Source organism: Eubalaena glacialis, chromosome 4 (assembly GCF_028564815.1).
Source record: "Eubalaena glacialis isolate mEubGla1 chromosome 4, mEubGla1.1.hap2.+ XY, whole genome shotgun sequence".
Taxonomy (NCBI): Eukaryota; Metazoa; Chordata; class Mammalia; order Artiodactyla; family Balaenidae; genus Eubalaena; species Eubalaena glacialis.
The window spans coordinates 110,781,791-110,806,158 of NC_083719.1; the positions used below are offsets into that span (position 1 = coordinate 110,781,791).

At 41.1% G+C, this 24,368-nt stretch overlaps 2 protein-coding genes across 3 annotated transcripts in view; one reads left to right on the forward strand and one right to left on the reverse strand.

Annotated features, from left to right (window-relative positions):
• RAD50 (RAD50 double strand break repair protein) overlaps positions 1-24,368 on the forward strand; it is a 244,957-nt gene that overhangs the window by 98,482 nt on the left and 122,107 nt on the right. Inside the window, exon 1 of one of the 2 annotated variants that reach the window (XM_061189587.1) lies at positions 15,906-15,978. The exons of the other annotated variant lie outside the window; for it this stretch is intronic. The gene's annotated coding sequence lies outside the window, so the exon portion shown is untranslated. Of the gene's footprint in view, positions 1-15,905; positions 15,979-24,368 lie in introns of those variants that run through there. 2 annotated transcript variants of the gene reach the window in all.
• Positions 22,000-24,227, reverse strand: IL5 (interleukin 5). The gene is made up of 4 exons (XM_061188149.1): positions 24,084-24,227; positions 23,848-23,880; positions 22,206-22,334; positions 22,000-22,098 (listed from the first exon to the last, which is right to left on the reverse strand). Exons 1-4 carry the CDS (start codon positions 24,225-24,227, stop codon positions 22,000-22,002), a joined length of 405 nt encoding a protein of 134 aa, XP_061044132.1.

Sequence of the window (24,368 nt, forward strand, 5' to 3'; positions counted from 1 at the left end):
CACTTTAACTAAGTTCAGTTTCTCCTATGTTAATTATACCTCAGTAAAGCCGTAGAATAAAATGCAGTGGTTGCCCTCAAGGAGCACAGGGTCTGGTGACAAGGAAATTGAGTTTTGTAACCCAGAGTTACAGGAAAAGAAACTGTGGGAGCCCAAAGCTGGAGCACACCCCCACCCACCCCAGTCCCCACCCAGCTTAGAAATCCTCCTGTAGCTGGCTACTGCTAACACTGTTTAACCTTTGCATCCACAGCCTGAGTGACAGAAAACACACGGCCAGCTGATGGTAAAGCTGAGCACTTGAGAAAACTTTTTCTCTTTTCAGAATGCTCTCCCAGCACTTATCTTTTGTCCTCATTCTGTATCCCAACCTACCATTCACAAGCTGTGTGACTTTGAGCAAGTTACTTAGCCTCTCTAATCCTCACTTTCCCCATGTATGAAAGATGGATAATTAAAGTGCCCTCCTGGCAAAGTGAAAGACACCGAGGCTATAAAGTAACAACATATCCCCAACTAATGGAGGATACTTCTGGGAGGCTTTTGTCTTATACATTTGTGAATGTATATATTTTTTTACATCATGCCTGCAACACTTTTGTTGCTGAAAGAGAGAACTGCAGCTCTGGGTTAGGACATCACAGTCCTAAGTAAGATTGGGTACCTTCTCATTCCTCTTACTTCCTAGGGCTGGGAGTGCCCCATTTTGGTTATGGATGGGGCGATGAGAACCTCCAGGAGCTCATTGATGGCAGAGCTGGGATTCCTGACACACCTAGCCCAGTGTTCTGACAACAAGGGCGGATCTTGGAGACCAAGGCCAGGGGGGAACCAGAAAAATTGTCACTTGAGGGCTGGAGGTGGGAGAGTAGGGGAGGTAGTTAAGTGGAAAGCTATTAAGAGCCACAGCGCACTGCATTCTAGAGGCAGGATGAGAAGGCAAGAGGGAGCAAATGAGCCACATTCATTACACGCATTCATCCCTGCATCCGTTCACTCTGCCGTCTGAAATTTGTGGATTGCCAGCACTGTGCTAGCATCTGAGGGATGAGTAAGGCAGGCCCCTTCCTCTGACGGAGCTAACACTGATATGAGCCTGAGGGATGAGGAGAGAAAAAGTGATGCTTGGACACAATTTTAATTGTCAGTGCATATGGTTCTAACCATTGGCCAGAGTCACCCTTGTCCCCTGGATTTGTTCTTGCTGCTCATTGGGGCAGTGTTTAGGGTGGAGGTCAAAAAGCTGTGAGATGTGAAGTGGTCAAGAGAAGGACTTGAGACCAAAGATGGGTGGTGATCTCTAGATCCCTTAGGCCATTCAAGCTCAGGGTCCCACCTGACCTCTTTCCTTGACTGGACTCAGACCATTGCTGAGACTCAACTGGGTAGGCCCCCAGAAATCTAATGGCTCCTTCGCAGAAGACAGAACTCGGTCCAAGGACGTGGCTCTGTCTACACCTGGGGAATGAGCCATTGGACATCAAGGTGGGGAAGGCTGGTGCTTGGCCTCAGAGGTGGGAACAGTGGGTTTTAGAATTAACATCTGTCAGCCACCAGAGGGCGGTGTTGGGGCATGTGAACGCCCCTGAAAACTGTGTAAACAGAGCTTGGCTTCCTTCAGCCTAGGCTTCTGTGTCGGACAGGTTTCATTTGTTTTCTGATATGTCTTAAGCACCTTAAACTCTTAGGATGACTATATGTGCAGGGGCTTCAATGGCAGCCTTGCAGCCAGTCACAGTATCCAGTGTTAGTAGGAATTCTTGGGGAAATACCTGGGTCAGACAGTAGAGGGAGCCGGGAAGTTGAGATCGTGGGTCCCTGGGTGAAAATAGGAGCTGAGGTCCCAAAAGGGCTAGGAAATTGCTCTGTATTAGAAATGAACTGGAATTGGATGAGAAGGGATGGGGAGCTGGCAAGATGGCACAAAGTTGGAGATGAGGGGCATGAAAAAGGGGATGGAGAAGAGGAAGATCCACCACACGACTTCAAAGACCAGGAACACTAGTATTCAGTTTGAGATTGCCTCTGTCATAGAGATCTGGGTGGCTGGTCAGCTTTGCTGTGTGAACAGGATTCAGTGGAAAGGGCTGCATTCTAGGAGCAGCACTTGTAGAGTATCTGGATAAACAGCAGGAGCAGGAACCCAGTGATGATCATGTGAACACAAGCCCCTGGGACATGCGGCCGCCTTGGCAAATGCTGCATGTGGGCAGATGGGAGTTGGAGGCTGCTCATCCAGGTCTCAGGAGCTGGATGAGCCTAGCATGCATCTGAGTTACACAAGAGGGCTCCAGGGCTATGAGGCAGCAGGTGGGGAGAAAGGAGGCAGGGACCCTAGGTCCAGAGAGGGTGGAATTCAAAGAGGGGGAGGGCTTTTCCAACAGAAAGTGGAGTTCAGATATGGATCCCAAGGGCAGGGAAGAAGCTGCAGGGAGTGGTCCCACTACAAGCCCTGCATGATGGGATTCTGCCTCCTCCAGCCCATCCCACACTGTTCATCCTGTATCCCACGCAGACCCAAGTTCAAGCCACCAACACTAGAGCAATAGCCTCCTAAATTATTTTCTTTATTAAACATTAGTACACTCATCTGTTTCTACACAGATGCAAGAGATCTTTTAAGAACATGTCAGGTAATGTCCCTCCTCTGCTTTAAACATTCAGTGAGTTCCCATAGTAGAAGAAATGCCAAGTCTTCTCATGGCCTGCATGGGCCCTCCCTTCCCTCCCTAGCCTTGTCTCCTGACCCTCAACTAATGTGCTCCAGCCACCTCTGTCTTCCTGCTGCTCCTCAGCTGCACCAAGTTCACACCACTTCAGGACTTTCACACTTGGTAGTCCTTCTGTTTGGCAGTCTCTTCCCCCAGACTTCCACAGAGCTGGCTCCTTTTCACCATTAGCACAGAGGCCTTCCCTGACATGTAAGGTGGCCCTTGCTCCCCAGCACCTCCCTGATCTCCCTCTGTCATATCAGTACCTAACCCTTATCACTACCTGAAATGGCCTTTGCTTATCCAGTGACTTCCTCCACTACGTTGTAAGCACCTTGTGGGCAAGGCCTTGCTGTCATCTTCACTACTAATCCTTTGTGGCTGGCACATAGAGGTGCTCAGCAAATATTTTTTGAAAGAATAAATGTTCAGTCAACTCTATACAGTAAGTTTGTTTATCACTTCCAATTTATAGAAAGGAAAACTGAGGCCTAGAAAGGTTAGTTAACTTACCCAGAGAATAGCCAGTAGAATTTGAACTTGGGTACCCTGACTTTCATACTTATACCTTGGCATGGGGTTATTTTCCTCCACCTTTGTCTGTTTTTCCTGGATAGCACTTACCACAGTTTATAGTTGTTTCATTTGCCTATTGTCTGACCTGTCTGCTGGTGTAATGCTGTAATGCTGCTAGAGCAGGCCTGTGTCCTGCTCCTTGCCGTGTCACCAGTACTGAGAACAGTGGCACATCACAGGTGCTTGGTGAGTGTTTTCTGGGTGATGGATAAACAACCATGTGCCCAGACAAGGGAAGGATGGATGTGGAGGAATTGAGGGCACAGGTGGTGGCAGACATCCCCAGGCCCCAGCTGGAGTCGAAGCCCAGAGCCCAGCAGTGCCTTCACTGTGGTGCAAGGCTTCTTTGGGGGCAGATGACGTGGCCTTGCTCACTCTTACAGCAAGAGGCACCTGCTCCATGAATCTTGAAACTTGGGGCCATTCCCCAACTAGGGGCCTGGGTTTGGCCTTTGCACCTGACCACAGCTGAGAGTCCAGCCTGTCCACTGGGGTGGTACCCAGGGTTCTGGGTGGATCTGTATAAACAGCCTTGCTTCCACTCATTACATTATGTCAGCACCTTTTTCAGCTTCTGAGAAACAGGAAGCACCATGATGTGTGGTGGGATTTGAAAGGATGATAAGAGACATAATCACATTTCTTTGGTTTGGGCATGGAGGGCTGGGGTTCCTGTTTCCTCTGACACTAACGCATCACCTTTTCCCTTAAGCCAGAATTCTGGAGGATGAGGACTGTGTGGAAAATACGCTTTAGGGGGAAAAACAAGAGCAAGGGGGTAAGAGCTTTAGAATTATTATTATGAAACGTATCATACATACAAAATAAAATAAAATAAAATGTACATGGACAGTTTAAAGCTTAACAAAATAAAAACCCACATGCCCACCACCCTATCCCCGTGAAGATGTCTCTTCCATAGCATCCCACTCCATCCCCACCAGAGGTAACCACTGTCTTGATTTTTTGGTTAATTATTTCTTTGCTGTTCTTTATAGTTTTATCACATATGTAAACATCCTCAAATTACATATGATTGTATTTTGCTGACTTTTGACCTTTTCATAAATGGGATCATGCTGGATATATTTAAAACTGACTTTTATTGCTCAACAAAATGTTTTCAGATTCATCCATGTTGACCCATGTAGCTATACGTTCATTTACTGTATTTACTGTAATCTGGTGAATGAATAAACAACAATTTATTTATCTACTGATGGATATTTATGTTTTCCCGCCAATTTTAGCAATTAAAAACAACAATTCAAAAAGGACATTAGACAGATAATAAGGAAATCTGAATAAGGTATAGACTTTAATTAATAATAACATATCAGTGTTTGTTCATCAATGTGACAAATGTACATTTCTTATATCAGATGTTAATAAGAGAGGAAATTGGGTGTGGAGTACTCTGTACTCTCCTCACAATTTTTCTGTAAATCTAAAATTATTCTAAAATAAAAAGATTTATTTAAAAAAACCCAGTGCTGTTATGAACATACTTGCTTATAGCTCCTGATGTACACATGCAAGAATTTCTTTAGAATACACAGTAGATTGAAATTCTGGGTCAAAGAGTACATGCATCTTCCATTTTACTAGGTACTACATTTCAGAAGTACCAGTTTACTGTCCTGCTTACACTTATACTTTACAACGTGTAAGAATTCCTTTTACTTCACATCCTGGGCAAGACTTGTAATATCTGACTTTTTCATTTTTGCCAGTCTGGTGGGTGTGAAATGTTATCTCATTGTGGTTTAATTTTGCATTTCCCTGACTACTAACGAGGTTGAACATCTCTTTATGTTTATTGGCCATCTGTGTTTCCTGTTCTGAGAAATGCTTATTCATGTCATTTGCCTTTTTTTTCCTAGTGGGTTATTTATCTTTTTCTTATTGATTATGAGGACTTTGTTACATGTTCTGGAAACTAATCCTTTGTCTTTTATACATGATACAAATATTTGTCCTAGATTGTGGCTTATCTTTTCACTCTGCTTATGGTAAATTTGAGGAATGTTGACTATCCGTCTTCTCCTTAATAATCTGTACTTTGGGGGTTTATTTACGAAATCCTTCTGTTGGCACTGGAGAGCTTCTATTTGCTCCTTCAGACCCTCTCCCACCCCTTAACCTTTCCCAAGTCCTGGGAGGCAGAGACCTGTGTGGACTACGTTAGTGACTTCTTTGCTCACGGGCTCCCCATTGGGTTTGGCTGGGAGCTCAGTCAAGTCAGGGTACATGTCCTCCCAGCTCTCTCCTTGCAAGGTTGCTGCATGCTGGCAGTGTCCCTTGACTGAGTGTCCCAGCTCCTACCAGTGGCCCTCTCCACACAGCTCTCTGGAGCTCAGAGTTTCAGTAACTATTCCCTCTTCTGTTACAGCTCCTGTGATTAGCCCCAGAGGACTGCATTTTCCCTCGTGGTTTTCCTATACCCTGTTCTCATTTTTATAATGGTCCCTTTATTAAGTAAACTCTCCTCAAGTTGCCTAACATGAGTGTTCCAGCTGTTTCCTGCTGGATATGCCCACCCCAAGGTCGTATTTTTTGTTAGTTATTTGTTGGTCTACCTCTCTCCCCAGGATTTCACAACCTTGGCACTATTGGCGTTTGAATGCGATAATTCTTTGTTGTGGGAGCTGACCTGTGTAGTGTAGGATGTTTAGTAGCATCCTGGCCTTTACCCACTAGATGATGGTAGCATCCCCTCTGTCCTCTCCAGCTGTAACAACCAAAAGTTGCCAAATGTTCCCTGGGGGAAAAATCGCCCTCTGTTGAGAACCACTGCTCTACCCCATGTCAGTATCAGACTGACCTAGCTATTAAAGCCTGGTATCTAGTGGGGCAAGTTCTCTCTCTGTGATCTCCCTCTTTAGGATTGCAGTGGCTGTTCTTAGACTCTCATTTGTCCATGGACATTTTAGAATCAACTAAGTAAGTACCATGAAAAAAACTGTTGGGATTTTGATAGAAGTTGCATTGAATTTTTAGATCAGGTTCCAAATAATGGTATTGAGTTTGCATATGCATAAACATAGTAGATCTCTTCATTTGTTAAGGTCCTTTTAAAATGTCTTTCAGTAAAATTTTAAATTTTCTCTCATATTTTGTTAGATTTATTCTTTGGCACCTTATATTTTTGTAAGTATTATAGGTGATATCTTCTTTAAACTTGCATTTCTATTTGTTGGTGATGTGTAATAATATAATTGATTTTGCATATTGATCCAGCAATTTGCTGAAGTCTTGTTCCTTATAATCATTTGACTGACTTTATCTTCTTTTGGGTTTTATTTTTGTCATATTGTATCATTTGCATATATACATACATATATATGTATATATGTGTATGTATGTATGAGTTTTGTGCCTTCTGTTACAATCCTCATATTTATTAGTACTACTTATAAAATCTTATTGCAAAGTCCAGGACCATCAGTCACAGTTTTGAACAGAAATGGAGTTAACGTTATCCAGGGCCACCACTTGCCCATATAAAGCCTTTGTGCAAACTGGAAGAAAAAGCCTCTTCCTCAAGATACTTTACTCCTGTCTGGTAGGAAATCCTCATGATACATATTCAAATCTGCAATGGTTATGGTGTAAATGGTGCTCCCTGGGATTGTGCAGGGCACATACAGTGGTCCTGCAGGCATTCTTGCATTGTCCTTGCTTTCAGAGGAATGCTTTTACATGTCACCATTGAGCACAGTATTTGCTGTAAGCTTATCAGCTTAAAGAAGTTCCTTTCTATTTCAGCTTTGCTAAAAGTAGTTATAATAAATGGATTTTAAATTTCAGTAATTTTTTTTTGCATTGATATAATGTGATTTATCTCTTTAATTGGTTAATGTAGTAAATTATATTAATAGATTTTCTAATATTGGATCTTGAATTCCTGGAATAAACTCAAGTTAGTTTATTATGTAATATCTTTTTATACATGCTGGATTTGAATTAATAACATTTGTTTACAGTTTTTGCATCCATGTTCATGAGTGAGTATAGGATCATAATTTTCTATTCTTATACAATCCCCTTCTGATTTTATTATAATATATATTAGCTTCATAACATGAATTGTAAAATATTCCATTTTATTCTCTGGAAATGTTTATATATGTTTGGAATTACATATGACTTGAAAGTTTGTGGAGACTTACCTATAGAACTATCTGGCCTTTGTGTATTCTTTGTGGGAAGATTTTAAATGATTGATTGAATTTCTTTAACGGTTATAGAACCCTTCCGATTTTCTTTGCCTTCTTACATCAGTTTTGGGAATTCCTGTTTGTACTGGACACATGTTTGTGTGCCGTCTCAGAGCTTCTCCCCTTCACTTGCAGACGTAGATGAAATGCCACACGGTGTGGAATGAGGTCTGGCTTCTTATGTGGCTGCTGATGACTGGGTGATGTGGTTTGGAAGTTCAGGGAAGTAAGCTCCTGTGGAGTAAACCTTGAAAAATGGGGTATGGGAGAGAAAAGGGAGTCTGGCATATCAATTCCTCTCTCCTTTGCCCTTTCTCTGCACTGTTCTAAGGTATACTTTCTCCTTTCAGCACTTCTGCAGCAATTCCATGAGACAAGCAAACGTACCTGCTGAGACTTGCTATGCTTCTTCCTGCCTCCGTGTGACGTTGTGGCCAGTATATCACATCACATTGCTTCACTTCTTTCTCCCCTCACTTCCCCCTTTTCCTCAGCCTCACCAACCTAGGCTTATACAGTAAGTCCCTTACATACAAATGAGTTCCATTCGGAGAGCACGTTCGTAAGTCCAATTTGATCGTAAGTCCAATAAATTTAGCTTAGGTACCCAACTAACACAATCGACTATATAGTACTGTACTGTAACAGGTTTGTAATACTTTTCACACAAATAATACATAACAAACAAACAAACACAAAAAATAAAACATTTTTAATCTTACAGTACAGTACCTTGAAAAGTACAGCAGTACAGTACAACAGCTGGCACACAGGGGCACGGTTGCATCTTTGAAAGTTCACAACTTGAAGGTTCGTATGTAGGGGACTTACTGTAACTCCCAAATAAAGTGTCAGCACTTCAATCCTTGCCTCAGGCTCTGCTTTCTGAGGAGACCTGGGCTATGACAATCGGTATCAGGTGTAATGAACCCTTGGGATGAAATTTTGGAGTTGGATCGCTCACCTCTCTAGAATAATAGGAACCTACTGCTGAGAATAAGTAGGTTGGCTATTATTTATTTATTTATTTATTTTTGGTGGCTCTGCGCGGCTTGCAGGATCTTAGTTCCCAATCAGGGATCAAACCCATGCCCCATGCAGTGGAAGCACAGAGTCCTAACCACTGGACCACCCGGGAAGTCCTGGCAATAACTTCTGCCATGCAGTGGCTTTCAGATGTCTTAAGCTTTAAACTTTGGTTAATTTGGGTGAAGGGCAGATGGAGAGCAAGGCAATGGCAGTTACAGTGGCTGGGACTTATGGGAACCATGTTAATTATTATATAAGGATTGCAGAATACACTGACTCTTCTGACAGCACTGGAGACCTTACCAAACGAGAATGATAGGCTCAGGGCACTCTAATTCCACTTTAAGATATGCTCCGAATACTAGGATATGTCTATGGCAACTTTATAGCAGACCCTTATCTCCTACAGCCATAAGGCAGACTGAGCTGAAAATTAGGCTCAGGGTCTGATTATTTGCAGGTCTTTGTAGCACTTCAAGGGAGAATAGTTGTGTACCTTTGACATTCTTCTTTATCAAAGTTGGGGCTCTTATAGGGAAAGAGTAAGACCATGAGACCTGCGATAGGAAATTTTGGATGGGAAAACCTGAGACTCTTGAAAGCCCCAGTTTTTCTGAGGCCTCCTTAACTGGCATAAGCAGCCCTTTCCCCATTACCAGAGTAGAGTAGCTTCTCCTTGCTTGGAGACAGAATAATTATTTCTCCTGAAACATATGCTTCACATGATGACATTTGTTCTCCTTGTGACCCTCCCTCAACATCCCTCACTGCCTCTGGGCTAATAATCACAGTCAGATCTCAGATAGCCTGTATCAATTAGGGCCCAGTCAGGAGACAGAAACTATACCAGTTACTTTACAAGAGAGAATTGAATATAAATAACTGTTAAGCAGGCATTTGAAAATGAGAAAAGCAAAAAGGGAAAAATATATGTACCACATCTTCTTTATCCATTCCTCTGTTGATGGACATTTAGTTTGCTTCCATGTCCTGGCTATTGTAAATAGTGCTGCAGTGAACATTGGGTACATGTATCTTTTGGAATTATGGTTTTCTCTTCAATAAGTGGTGCTGGGAAAACTGGACAGCTACATGTAAAAGAATGAAATTAGAACACTCCCTAACACTATACACAAAAATAAACTCAAAATGGATTAAAAACCTAAGTGTAAGGCTGGATACTATAAAACTCTTAGAGGAAAACATAGGAAGAACACTCTTTGACATAAATCACAGCAAGATCTTTTGTGACCCACCTCCTAGAGTAATGAAAATAAAAACAAAAATAAACAGATGGGACCTAATGAAACTTAAAAGCTTTTGCACAACAAAGGAAACCATAAAAAAGACAAAAAGACAACCCTCAGAATGGGAGAAAATATTTGCAAACGAAGCAACTGACAAGGGATTAATCTCCAAAATATACAAACAGCTCATGCAGCTCAACATAAAAAAAAAAACAAATAACCCAATCAAAAAATGGGCCGAAGACCTAAATAGACTTTTCTCCAAAGAAGATATACAGATGGCCAAGAGGCGCATGAAAAGATGCTCAACATCACTAATTATTAGAGAAATGGAAATCAAAACTACAATGAGGTGGGCTTCCCTGGTGGTGCAGTGGTTAAGAATCCACCTGCCAATGCAGGGGACACGGTTTCGAGCCCTGGTCCAGGAAGATCCCACATAATGCAGAGCAACTAAGCCCATGAGCCACAACTACTGAGCCTGCGTGCCACAACTACTGAAGCCCATGTGCCTAGAGCCTGTGCTCCACAACAAGAGAAGCCACCACAATGAGAAGCCTGTGCATTGCAACAAAGAGTAGCCCCCGCTCACCGCAACTAGAGAAAGCTGGCGTGCAGCAACAAAGACCCAACGCAGCCAAAAAATAAATAAATAAATAAATAAATATATTAAAAAAATAAAAACTACAATGAGGTACCACCTCACACTGGTCAGAATGGCCATCATCAAAAAATCTACAAACAATAAATGCTGGAGAGGGTGTGGAGAAAAGGGAACCCTCTCACACCATTGGTGGGAATGTAAATTGATACAGCCACTATGGAGAACAGTATGGAGGTTCCTTAAAAAACTATTGCAGCACTATTTACAATAGCCAGGACATGGAAGCAACCTAAATGTCCAGCAACAGAGGAATGGATAAAGAAGATGTGGTACATATATACAATGGAATATTACTCAGCCATAAAAAGGAACCAAATTTTGCCATTTGCAGAGACGTGGATGGACCTAGAGACTGTCATACAGAGTGAAGTAAGTCAGAAAGAGAAAAACAAATCTCGTATATTAACGCATATATGTGGAATTTAGAAAAATGGTACAGATGAACCTATGTGCAAAGCAGAAATAGAGACACAGAAGTCCAGAACAAATGTATGGACACCAAGGGGGTGGGGGGTGGAATGGATTGGGAGATTGGGATTGACATATGTACACTACTGTGTATGAAGTAGTTGGCTGGTGAGTGACTACTGTATAGCACAGGGACAAAAAAAGAGAAGGTACAGTCTTTGCAGGACATATATTAAGTTAACCTTAAAAATGCATTCCAATACACATTAATAAGTGCAGACAAATACGGTTTGATTCCACTTATATGAGGTACCTAGAATAGTCAAATTCATAGAGTCAGAAAGTACATTGGTAGATACCAGGGGAGGGGAGGGGGGAGGGGGGAGGGGGAATGGGGAGTTAGTGTTTAAAGGGGACAGAGTTTCAGTTTAGGAAGGTGAAAAACTTGGGAGATGGATTGATGGTGAGAGTTGCACAACAATGTGAATGTACTTAGTGCCACTGAACCGTACAGTTAAATATGGTTAAAATAGTATGTTTTATATTATGTGACTTTTACCACAATAAAAAAACATTTTTTTAAAAAGGGAACAGAGAGGGCTTCCCTGGTGGCGCAGTGGTTAAGAATCCACCTGCCAATGCAGGGGACACGGATTCGAGCCCTGTTCCAGGAAGATCCCACATGCTGCAGAGCAACTAAGCCCATGTGCCACAACTACTGAGCCTGCGTGCTGCAACTACTGAAGCCCGTGCGCCTAGAGCCCATGCTCCGCAACAAGAGAAGCCACCACAATGAGAAGCCCGCGCACCACAACGAAGAGTAGCCCCTGCTTGCTGCAACTAGAGAAAGCCCACGCACAGCAGCGAAGACCCAGCACAGACAAAAATAAATAAATAAATAACTAAAATAGAAAGGGAACAATAAGGTATTTGATGAAGCTAGCAACTGTGGGAAGCAATTACCACCTGTATGGCTGGGGATCAAAGGGAAAGGGTTAACAATATTAAAACCTAGTACCTTGGAGGGCCTGAAACTCAGACCTCTGAGAAGGGGGCACTGCCCCACTGGTGGTAGTATTTCTGAGCTCAGGAAATGGGTTTATGGGAATGGGATCCAGACCTCTGAGGGGGTGCTGATTGGCTGATGCTGCGGTCCCAGAGGGAAATGAGGTTGTGCTGAGGTTGGTTCTATGAATATGGGAAAAACTGCAAACTGTAATCAGTTGCTGCTACTTGAACAAACTGTTGCTGCCAGGGTTAACCTTAGGGTTAGGAATAAGAATATTAAAGGCAGGAGTAGGAAACAAAAATAAGGAATAGGAAGCAAACAGAAAGGAGCAAGTCCCTTCTTCCTCCAGCCTCCTAGTCTAGCTTCTGCTATTGACAGATTCTAACAGAGAAACAGCTGGAAAAGGAGAAATTGGTTTGCAACACCCCAGTTCCAGCAGAGTATAGAAAGTAGGTTTGAAGCTGAGAGGCAATAGCTTTAAAACTGACATACAGTCTTGGCAAGGAAGTGAAAGGCCTGCAGGAACTCACTAATATGTACTGTCAGAATCCAGAGCATAGTGGACCTGAAGCTATTTGTCTAGAAGAACGTAAGAGTTGAGTAGGTTTGAATTCATTGACATGGGGGCTACTCACTGACTCAGGATTTAATGTTTTGGCAAGAACACCTAGAGCTAATCTTGACAGTTTGCTGGAATGGCTCTTTGAAACCTGACCCTGATGATGGTGTACAGAATATGAAATGGAGGTGCCAGAACTTCCTTTCTGTGGTGTTGAAACTCTGACTACGTTCCCTAGAGGGCACAGAGAACACTCCTTCACTAACACAGCAAGGGATGCACTAGTGAGGAGAAACAGGCATCATTGCATAGCTTGGTAGTGGATGTTCTCTGTAAGCTGGGTTGAAGGTGGGGGATGCTTCCATTGACTCCCTAATATCAATGGGCATGATGGGATCCCTAGAATGGCAGTGGTCAGGTTGGGGGCACTTAATCATCAGAGAAAAGGTGGGCATAATTACTACAATTGGCAGCAAGGCTATAGTGGCAACCAGGGTGCCTTGATCTTTGACGCTTAGGGATTTATAGTGATGGCTGTTACCTTAAGTTGTTCCTAGAGGCAAGAAAGGTGGATAATCAATCAACATGCTATTCAATGTCCAGTCATCCCTCAGACTTAGACCAGCTTGCACAAACTAGCCCTCTGGCTAAGAACAATTAAGAAAGCTGTTTTTAAATAGATTTAAAAATCTATTTTAAAAATCAGAGAGCTAACAAGGCAGTGAAGACTTAAGATACTAAGGTCCTAGAGAGAAGGAAACTTAGAAGTGAGCCTGACATGGCATAGCTTTTGCCTTGAGGCATTTACTGACCAGTAAGCATTGGTCTAGAGGTTGAGGAGCTGAGCCACAGAGAAGCTGACAGAAAAACTGTGGCTGAGGGACTGGACTGTGGATAAAGCAGAGTTTTAGGCGGTCTCGTGGGTAAAGAGGAACAAAAATGGAAGTTCAGTGCCCACCAGGTAGGTGGGGTTCCTGTAAATACTGCCAGGTTTTCAGTTGGGACCCCTGAAGATTTATACTCTCAGAATAATAACTAACTTAAAATAAACCAGTCTGTTAAAACCAAAGCCCAGCTTTCTATCACCCATCTCAGACTAAATTAAGATGGCCTGTCCTTATGCTAAAGTGAAATAAATCATTTCTGGAGGAAAATAATATCATCCTGTATAAAATAGTAACTGGGTAATTCCTTCTTGCATTTCAGACCTTCCTTCTGAGATGATTTTTCTCCTTCCAGAGGTGCAATCTATCAAAGTTCTTTTAGTGAGAGATAATTGGTTTATCCCGGTTTTTAGTCCTCTTAAAATGTTTTTAGCCTATTTTAAAATGGGCAAAAGACATGAATAACACCTCACCAAAGAAGAGGTACAGATGGCAAATAAGCATATGAAAAATGCTCAACATCCTATGTCATTATGGAATTGCAAATTAAAATAACAAGATACCACTACACATCTCTTAGAATGGCCAAACTCCAAAACACCAAGTGCTAGAAGGATGTAGAGCAACAGGAACTCTCATTCATTGCTGGTGGGAATGCAAAATGATACAGTGACTTTGTTTTTGGTTTTGTTTTTCTTCCAGTTTTACTGAGTGTAATTGACATACAGCACTGTATAAGTTTAAGGTGTACGGCATAATGGTTTGACTTCCATACATCATGAAATGATTATCACAATAAGTTTAGTGAAATCCATCATCTCACATAGATACAAAATTAAAGAAATAGGAAAAAAAATTTTCCCTTGGCATGAGAACTCTTAGGGTCTACTCTCTTAACAACTTTCATACATAATGTACAGCAGTGTTAATTATATTTATCATGTTATACATTACACCCCTAGTACTTATTTATCTAATAACTCGAAGTTTGTACCTTTTGATTACCTTTATCCAATTCCCCCTGCCCCCAGTACAGCCACTTTGGAAGACAGTTTGGCATTTTCTAATAAAAACTAATACAGTCCAACAATCATGCTCCTTGGTATTTAGATAAATGAGTTGAAAATGTATATCCACACAAAAACCTGCACACAAATATTTACAGCAGCTTTATTTATAATTGCCAAAACTTAGAAACAACCAAGATGTTTTTCACTAGATGAACGGATAAATAATTGTGGTACATCCAGATAATGGAATATTATTCAGCACTGAAAAGAAATGAACTATCAAACTATGAAAAGACACGGAGGAACCTTAAATGCATATTACTAAGTGAAAGAAGCCAATCTGGAAAGGGTACATACTGTATGATTCCAACCATATGACATTTGGAAAATGTAAAACTATGGAAACAGTAACAATATTAGTGATTTCCAGGGCTTAGGAGGGAGGGAGGGATGAAAAGGTGGAGCCAGGAGATTTTTAGGGCAGTGAAAGTATTCTGTATGACACTATAATGGCAGATGCATGTCATTATACATTTGCCAAAACTCATAAAACGTACAACACCAAGAGTGAACCCTAATGTAAACTTCGGGTGATAATGATAAGCAGTATAGGTTCATAGATCATAACAACTGTACCACTCTGGTGGGAAATGTGGATAGTGGCGGAGGCTGTGCATGTGTAGGGTCAGAGAGTATATGGGAAATCTGTACTTTCTGTTCAATTTTGCTATGAACCTAAAACTGCCCTAAAAAATAAACTCAGTTTTTAAAAAATGTTTTTAGTTCATCCTTATTTTTGAAGGAAATTTTCACTGATCATAGAATTCTAGGTTAACAGTTTTTTCTAGCATTTTGAATATAACATTGTGCTGTTTCTGGGCTTTAATTTTTTGCTGTTGAGAAATTAGCTCTCACTCTCATTATATATCCTTTGTAGGCAATCTGTCTTTTCTCTCTGGCTGCTCTTAAGTTTTTTTTCCCCTTTGGTGTTTCAGGCTTTTACTATATGTAACTAGGTATTGGTTTCTTTTAATTTATCCTGCTTGATTCACTAGATGTCCTGAAGCCATGGATTGGTGTTTTCATCAACAGTGGAAAACTCTCAGCCATTGTCTCCTCATATATTTCCTCTTCCCCATTCTCTTTGCTCTTTCTGGAACTCTGATTAGATGCACGTGAGATGTTCTCATTTTATCCTCAGTATCTCCTACGGCTTCTTCCTATGGGTGCTGGGGATCCAGAGGAATGGCTGCTCAGCTCTGTTTCATAAGTAGCACTGAGAATGGATTGCAGAGTAGAAGGATGGGAAGCCATCTGGCATTTGCCTTGGACTTTGTTTGGGGTCACCTATGATAGGGAACTTTCTCAGTGAGAAATATTCACCAGGACTTGGGCCCACAGGGGAGTACAGCTTCTGGCTCTGGGGCTGGGCACATACCAGGGTGCCATGAGGTTCACCTGACCTGCCTGAGAGGCCCTCACAGAAGCTACTTTGTGGGAATGTCCATGATGCACTACATCAGAAAAACCCTGGGGCCTCCCGAGTTGGTTTTTCCACACGTGTGTCAGCACTTTGTTTTTCAGATGTACAGCCTGCTGTTTCTAAATTCTGTGGGTTCCTAAAATGGAGGGAACATGGGATCTGTCTGCTCCTCGTGGAGGTAAGCCTCTGTATCATCCCAGATGCTAGAGGAAAATGTTTCTTTTTAATGTGTATTATGGACTGAATTGTATTCTCCAAAATTTGTATGTTGAAGCCCTAATGCCTGGTACCTCAGAATGTGACTGAACTTAGAGACAGGGCTTTTAAAAGGGTAAATAAGTTGGTCAGCCATCTTTTCTACTTCACTGATTTCTTAAGGTCAAGAGAATATGACTTCCTCAGAAATTAAGGGAGGGAAAAAAAAAAATTATGGGAGGTTTGGAATGAGACATACCAGGGTTTGAATCCCAGCTGTATCACTTATTAGCTGTGTGACCTTGGCCAATAATTTAACCTCTCTGAACCTTTGATTCCATATCATAAAAAAAGAATAATTTTATCTCACATTGGCTTGTGATGAGAATTAATTGAGATAGTGTTATAAAATGTCTAAGAAAGTCCTAACCACAGTAAACGGTCAGTAGACGGTAGTTTGGTTCCCCCCCTTGACAAAACATTGGAACATTGCGAACATCTGTTGAGGGTCTATTGTGTTAGATATTAGTGTTACTCTTTAATATGTCTGACTCTCCTCTCTTTCTGAGCACATGAGAGAATTGTATTTCCCCCTGCCCCTCGAAGTTACTCATGGCACTGTGACTTGATCTAACCAATGTGATTTAAGTGGAAGTTTTTAAGAACTGAGGTGTGATTCTCCAAGGGAATGGCAACAGCAATTGCTGATATGGCAGTACCATAGGATGGAAGCATCCTGGAACACTGAGCCAACACGTGGAGGACAGCTGCTCTGCAGGGCACACCCATAGTGTGATTAAGAAAGAGACTTTTGTTGTGTCCTTCTGCTGGGATTCAGAGGTGATTTATTACTATAGCATCATCTAGATGATTCTGACTGATACATATTCAGAGTTGTATAAGGTGGATCTGAAAATACTACAATATAAAAACAAGAGCTCTGATAGAGGAATGTCCAAAGTAATGCAGGACACCTAATACTGCTGGGAGTAATAGCCAGGGAGAGAATCAAAGAGGAGGTAGTATTGGAGCCAGACTGTGAGAGCCAAGATAGAGGGATGGATGAAAACATCCAAAGGGCAATTGCATGTTCCCCACGTGGGAAAAGACAGATGTACTGAGACAGTGTGGGCAAAGGCACAGAGGTGTAAAAACTCCTGGGTATTCTGGGAAGAATAAGAGCTAGCATACCCTACAGAACTTCTCCCCAGTTTTCCACGTAGAACATTTCTTCATATAACATATAGGCCTTTCAGGACTTCCCTGGCGGTCCAGTGGTTAAGAATCTGTCTTCCAATGCAGGGGACTCAGGTTTGATCCCTGGTCGGGGAACTAAGATCCCACGTGCCACGGGGCAACTACTGAGCCCACACACCACAATTAGAGAGCCTGCGAGCCGCAGCTACAGAGTCCACATGCTCTGGAGCTCACATGCCAAAACTAGAGAGAAGCCCGCGCAACACAAGGAAAGATCCCACGTGCCGCAACTAAGACCCAACACAGCCAAAAATAAATAAATAAATAAATAAATAAATATTTTTTAAAAAGATCTGTAATAAAGAACCAATAGAAAAAAAAAAAGAACATATATGCCTTTCAATACAATCCTTTTCTACCAATACTTACATAGGGAAAATATTAGATATATGTCCCCCAAACTCAATGCATTTTTTTTTTTAATTTATTTATTTATGGCTGTGTTGGGTCTTCGTTTCTGTGCAAGGGCTTTCTCCAGTTGCGGCAAGTGGGGGCCACTCTTCATCACGGTGCGCGGGCCTCCCGCTATCTTGGCCTCTCTTGTTGCGGAACACAGGCTCCAGACGCGCAGGCTCAGTAATTGTGGCTCATGGGCCTAGTTGCTCCGCGGCATGTGGGATCTTCCCAGATCAGGGCTTGAACCCGTGTCCCCTGCATTGGCAGGCAGATTCTCAACCGCTGCGCCACCAGGGAAGCCCGTCAATGCATTTTTAAACAAAGTGATGAGGGAGGGAGCTCAACAGAGAAAGCCTTTAGGTTTATTCCAAATATATTGGTAGCATATCAAAGTTCACAGAAGACAATTGGAAAGGCTCTGAATGTCAACTAAAGGGACATGTAGCATGTTATATGGAAAAAGAGGCTATATTAATGGTTTAGTGATCAGGAAGTACAGTTTTAAATATTTTACATCCTTATTTTACCACAATTTATTAAATAAATAAATACAGAAATATAAATTTTAAAATATTTTACAACCTAACATGTTAGCTTGTTGCTTATACACAGGCATTTTACTGTGTTTTGTGTTTTATGCTTGGAAAATTGGTTGAGGATTTTGGATTGAGATGTAATGCATGAAAAATTTTCCCATTTAAATAATGGGAATGAGGCTCCTGGTTAGCATTTTCTTGCCAGCAGTGTTTAGTGAGAGATGCCTGTATTTCTTTTTTTTTTTTTTTATAAATTTATTTATTTTATTTATTTATTATTTTTGGCTACGTTGGGTCTTCGTTGCTGCGTGCAGGCTTTCTCTAGTTGCGGCGAGCGGGGGCTACTCTTCGTTGCGGTGCGCGGGCTTCTCATTGCAGTGACTTCTCTTGTTGCGGAGCACAGGCTCTAGGCACGTGGGCTTCGGTAGTTGTGGCTCGCGGGCTTCAGTAGTTGTGGCTTGCGGGCTCTAGAGTGCAGGCTCAGTAGTTGTGGCACACGGGCTTAGTTGCTCTGTGGGAGATGCCTGTATTTCTGAATGGCAGGGCTTGGAGGGGACAAAGGTATGACCTGTGAAGGAGATGGACCTGAGAGCCAGAGGTTTTTATGCCCAGAAGTGACATATGGCCGTGAGTGTATTTTATCAAAAGCCCTGACTTGACAGTCATGGGGAGATCCTAAAGTAGGGAGCTGGTGATGGCTTGAGTCTAGGTGAGAGGCAAGGGCCTCAACTGAGGCAGCGGGGATGGAGAGGGGGAATTGGAGAGACATTTCAGAGGCTGAATGGTGGATGGAAGGGCACAGAGGGTAAAAGTCAGGGAGTCTTCTGGAAAGGTGATGGGAAGGTAGTCATGGTTATATTAGCCAAATAGGGAACCTCAAAGGAAGAGGAGAAAGAAGGACAAGGAGGAGCAGCAGCAGCAGGTTTGAGGGGATGAGGATGGATTCCAAAGAGGGACTTTGGTTTTAGATGCATTGTGTTGAGGTGTTCTCCGGAAAGGTTCCTCTGTGGCCCTCCAAAACCCAGCCTAATATTTCACTCTGGCTCCTCCCACTGGGCAGTAACAGCGACATCACTAAGACAGAGCGCAAATAGATGCTCTTTTATTGGGATAAGCTTTGAGAGGAAAAGCAAGACTCATGAAAGTTTTCCTGTAACCTGGAGCCTGCCAAATCCCTCTCCTTTGATGCCCTAGGTTCTGGAGCCCCACAGTAGTCAGGCTAGGTGAGGGAGCAGTTGATATAACTTGTAAGAATCCCACTCTTTCTGTCCAGGGACCATCTGGTTGGCATAACTTTTACAGGGAAAGTAGATCAGCTGGAGAATCATTGTTTCTGCCTTAAAAATCGTTGGTAGGTCTAAGAAGTCCCATTTTGGTTAATTTCATACAGCCCTGTTTGCGTTCGGCTTCTCTGAGATGGTAGATTGGTAAGAGTTCATTAGTGGGACTTTAGGATATTCCAGCCTTAAATCCACGATAACTATATTGGACCTTGATAAAGAAGTGGGAAAATGACTTTTTTTTCCTACCAAATTAATTTTATTTTTATTTTAATGGAGGTATAGTTGATTTACAATATTAATTTCAGGTGTACAACATAGTGATTCCAAATTTTTCAAAATTCTATTATGGAGTATAATAGATTGTACTCCATTTATAGTAATTATAAAATATTGACTGTTTTCCCTGTGCTGTACAATATATCCTTGTAGCTTATTTATTTTATACATAGTAGTTTGTGCCTCTTAATCCCCTACCCCCATATTGCCCCCCTTCCCCTCCCCACTGTTTGTTCTCTATATCTGTGAGTCTGTTTCTTTTTTGTTGTATTCACTTGTTTGTTTAATGTTTTAGATTCCACATATAAGTGATAACATACAGTATTTGTCTTTCTCTGTCTGACTTATTTCACTAAGCCTAATACCCTCCAGGTCCATCCATGTTACAAATGGCAAAATTTCATTCTTTTTTATGGCTGAGTAGTATTCCATTGTATATATATATCAATATATACACCACATCTTCTTTATCCATTCATCTGTTGATGGACACTTAAGTTGCTTCCATATCTTGGCTAGAAAATGACCTTTTCTGAGAGAGAATAAAAGTTTACAAGGGCAGGGAATTTTGTCTTTTTTATTCACTGATGAATCCTAGTCCCTAGAACAGTCCTGGAACATATAGGAGCTCAATAAATATTTGCTGAATTGAATTAAATTGACATTCAGTCTCTTCTCAAATTGAGTTTCCTGTTTCCTGTCAGTTTCGAGAACAGTCAGTGTAGTGCTGTGCTGACACCTCTTCATCATCTTAGCCCCAGCTCTTGGGGCTTGGTGGGTGCACAAGTTGGGAGCCTAAGCCACAGCAGAGTGCTGACTACCATGTCTGTGTTTGTGCTGGAAGGGAAATATGTCTTCTTGCACAAAAGGACTTGCATTCTCCCACCTGGGAATCTGTGTCTGACTGCCCTGGCCCCTCTCCCACATCCAGAAACAGTAGGAGCAGTTGCTTCACACAAGTAGTGAAGCGCAACACGTGCAATCTATGCAGATAATGCCCAGGGTAATGGCACCATCTGTAAGGCCCTGTAGCACATGCCCACAGCTGCCTCCCAGCATGCAGTATAGGGCCTGTGATCAGTAAGCCAAGGAAGGAATTAATGGCGTAGCTGAATATTGTTACTGGGCCTCTCCTCTCCAGGTCTCAGTTTTAAAATATATCTTAAAGAACATATTTTATGAATCCTTAAGAAATTTCCTCAAGCGGAGGAACTTCCAATTATGGTACTGATAGTCATAAACAGGCAGATTAGAGTGTTGTTCTGCCTAATGCTGCTCTGCCCCTGGGAATACAGATGGTGGGCACCTCTAGAACCCAGCCTCCCCAGTATAACTGCCTATCAGTGCTTCTCTGACCATTGTTATGCCACAATGTCAGGTGAGGTGAAGAACCCCCAGGTCACAGTGCTCTGGGCTCCACAAGGAACGTTTCTTCCCCAAACTGGCAGTGGGATTGCCCTGCCACATTCTTCTCGTAGGCTGGGAAGAGACCTAGATACAGATTCCTACACTGCCCTCCTCCCCAGGGGAAGCTGTGAAACTCATTTTAATTCTCTGGCCAGTTCTGGAAGGCCCTTATAATCATTCATTCATTCACTCATTCATTCATCACCTCCCATTTTACCTGCACCAACCTAGGCTCTGGGTATACCATGGAGAGGAAACCAGGCTCCAGCCCCTGCCCATGTCCCTGCTACCCCCTTCCCCACTAAGTCCTGCTAGATCTCATCCACCCATGGCATGCCTAGCAACCTGTGACTTCTGCCACCTGGAAGATGGGAATGCCCTCCAAACTTGACATGTTCTCACACAGACTGTGCTCACTTCAGAAGTCAGACAAAGGCCAGCAACAAATTGAACCAGAGTTGTCTATTTTTGTTTTATTGGAACATAGCCTAAGGTGAAATAAATATTAATTTTCCAAGTTCTCAATTGTTTCATAAATAATATTAAGTTAACAGACATTTTACAGAATGTTATGTTAAATAAGACAGATAAAAGTATATATCTATTTTGCTTAGAGCAAACTGATGGAAAATACTTCAATGATTCTGATATCTGAAATACAGCTCAAATATTTTGTTTTTATGCTTTCTGCCTGTGTGAGGTAGCAGTATGCCTGAAATATTTATTTTGCCTCTGAAGTTTCATTACACTGAATATTAAGTCCCCACCCTTGGTTGGCCCTCATCCTTGTTGCAGTAAAACATCCTTCTCCTCCTCCAGAATCTTTCGCTACAGTGAGACAGGTTGGTCTCAACTTTCCGTTGTCCACTCGGTGTTTATCACACTAAGAAAAGCTTGCAGGTAGTCTAGGAATTGTTTTACTCTCCATCTTTCTCCTCCACACTTCTTCTGTGAAAAGAGTAGACAGTAAGTATTGTAGGAAACTGTCAATTCTTGTAAACATAGGCAGAGCCAGACAAATATACTTAAGTTTCCACTAAATGTTTTTAACTTACTCTTTGGAGGTCTATGTATTCTTTTATTAAAAACAAGTTTTGGAATAGTTTTTCCACGGCATCCCCCTGTGCAGTTTGGTTCTTCAATGTGTCTATTCCCTGAAAGACTTCTTTAATGCATAGTTGGTGCTAAATGAGGAAGATTTAAAAACTATAAATAATCAAAACAAGGTATAAAAATTTAGTTCCAGAAGTTAGTTGTGTTGTTTACATGAGTTCTCTTCTCCAAAGAATATTTTACTTGTTCCTTTTCCAAGTGGCAAACCACTTCACACTGAGATATAATTTCCAAAAGTAGATAAAGTTTATATGACTACTGAGGAGTTTTACAAACGATATAAATTAACTCCTTAACGGAAATTAAAATGTTTAGGAAGTATAATACAACTACAATACTGATTGAGCTCCCATGAGTTTCCTTTTGTAGTTCTAGCTGGTAATTTTATTCTATTTAGACTAATGAAATCATATATTTTACATTTTAATACAACCATGACATACTCCAAATGTATACAATTCCATTATATGGTCATAATAATTTAAATATGTGGAAATGACACATATATTAATATAGAGCATTCATTGTATATTTTAATGTCTACTGACCATGATTCTAAAAATATAAACCTAACTTGCTAAACTTTCAGAGAGACATGAGAGTGAGAGGAAAGCCATAGATAGAGTTGAATGGAGACTAGGAGGCCCCTCTCACCCAGTATGGAATTCTGGAAAGAAGCACTATTTACAATAGCCAAGACATGGAAGTAACCAAAATGTCCATCGACAAATGAATGGATAAAGAAGATGTGGTACATATATACAATGGAATACTACTCAGCCATAAAAAAGAATGAAATAATGCCATTTGCAGCAACATGGATGGACCTAGAATTATCATACTAAGGGAAGTCAGAAAGACAAAGACAAATACCATATGATATCACTTATATGTGGAATCTTAAAAAATGATACAAAGGAATTAATTTCCAAAGCAGAAACAGACTCACAGACATAGAAAACAAACTTATGGTTACCAAAGGGGAAAGGTGGGGGGGAGATAAATTAGGAATTTGAGAGTAGCATATACACACTACTATATATAAACTAGATAAACAACAAGGACCTACTGTATAGCACAGGGAACTCTACTCAATATTTTGTAATAATCTATATGGGAAAAGAATCTGAAAAATAATATTTATATAGAAGAACAGATATATATATATATATATATGTATATATATATATATATATATAAAACTGAATCACTTTGCTGTATACCTGAAACTAACACAACATTGTAAATCACCTATACTTCCATTAAAAAAACAAATAAATTTAAAAAAGCATGTAGCAAAGAAAAAGACATTAAATACCTAAAAAAAAAAAAAAAAAGAATGCCTTACATGAGGCTCTTTGAGATGGAGAACTGACAACATCACCAAAGGGCCTGATCCACTTGTTTAATGAATTCTACTTGTAAAGTTATTCCTAATATTTATAAGTACATACATTTGCATCCACACACACAAAAACAAAATGGAGAAAATTAAATCATCCCAGTGATAACTAATGCTTTATAGCTTAAAATATGAAATTTACTTATTCACTCAATCATTTATCAAATCTTGATTTAACTTACATTTGTATGTTCAGGAGTAGGAATCATCAAGTTCTGAAAAGGAAAGAAAATACATTCATGTTTAAAGCACTCTAGCACTCATAACTTTTAGTAAAATGCTTGCTAGTAATATGGTTATCAATTATATAGTACTACACTCTCATAATTTCATGATTAATGACAGATCTTTAAAAATTAGCCACCACAAATGATTACCTATATATTTTAAAGACTGTAGGAATCAAAAAGAAAATTACCCCGTCGCCTATCAGCAGAGTTCGATGAGTGGAGAGCAGTGTCAGGGTCTCTGCCACCAGTCTATTCATGGGACTTTCTACAGCAATGACACAAACGTAGGCAGCTCCAAGAGCCAGCAAACTGAAATGCAGAAGCATTCTCATGGCTCTGAAATGTTGAGTGTTTGCCTTGGCAAAGAAAGTGCGTAGTACAAGATTTCATCCCCAACCAATTTATTCTCTCTCTTTGAGGAAATGAATAATTTCTAACAATCAGATAGAGAATGCTTAATAATGGCATATAGT

Excerpts from the sequence above, each read along its gene's own strand:
- IL5 (XM_061188149.1), bottom strand. The coding sequence starts at position 24,227 with ATGAGAATGCTTCTGCATTTCAGTTTGCTGGCTCTTGGAGCTGCCTAC. Across the intron at positions 22,335-23,847 it reads CTACTCCTGAACATACAAAT|CACCAACTATGCATTAAAGA; the intron begins GTAAGTTAAATC and ends TTCCTCATTTAG. Across the intron at positions 22,099-22,205 it reads AATACATAGACCTCCAAAGA|AAGAAGTGTGGAGGAGAAAG; the intron begins GTAAGTTAAAAA and ends CTCTTTTCACAG.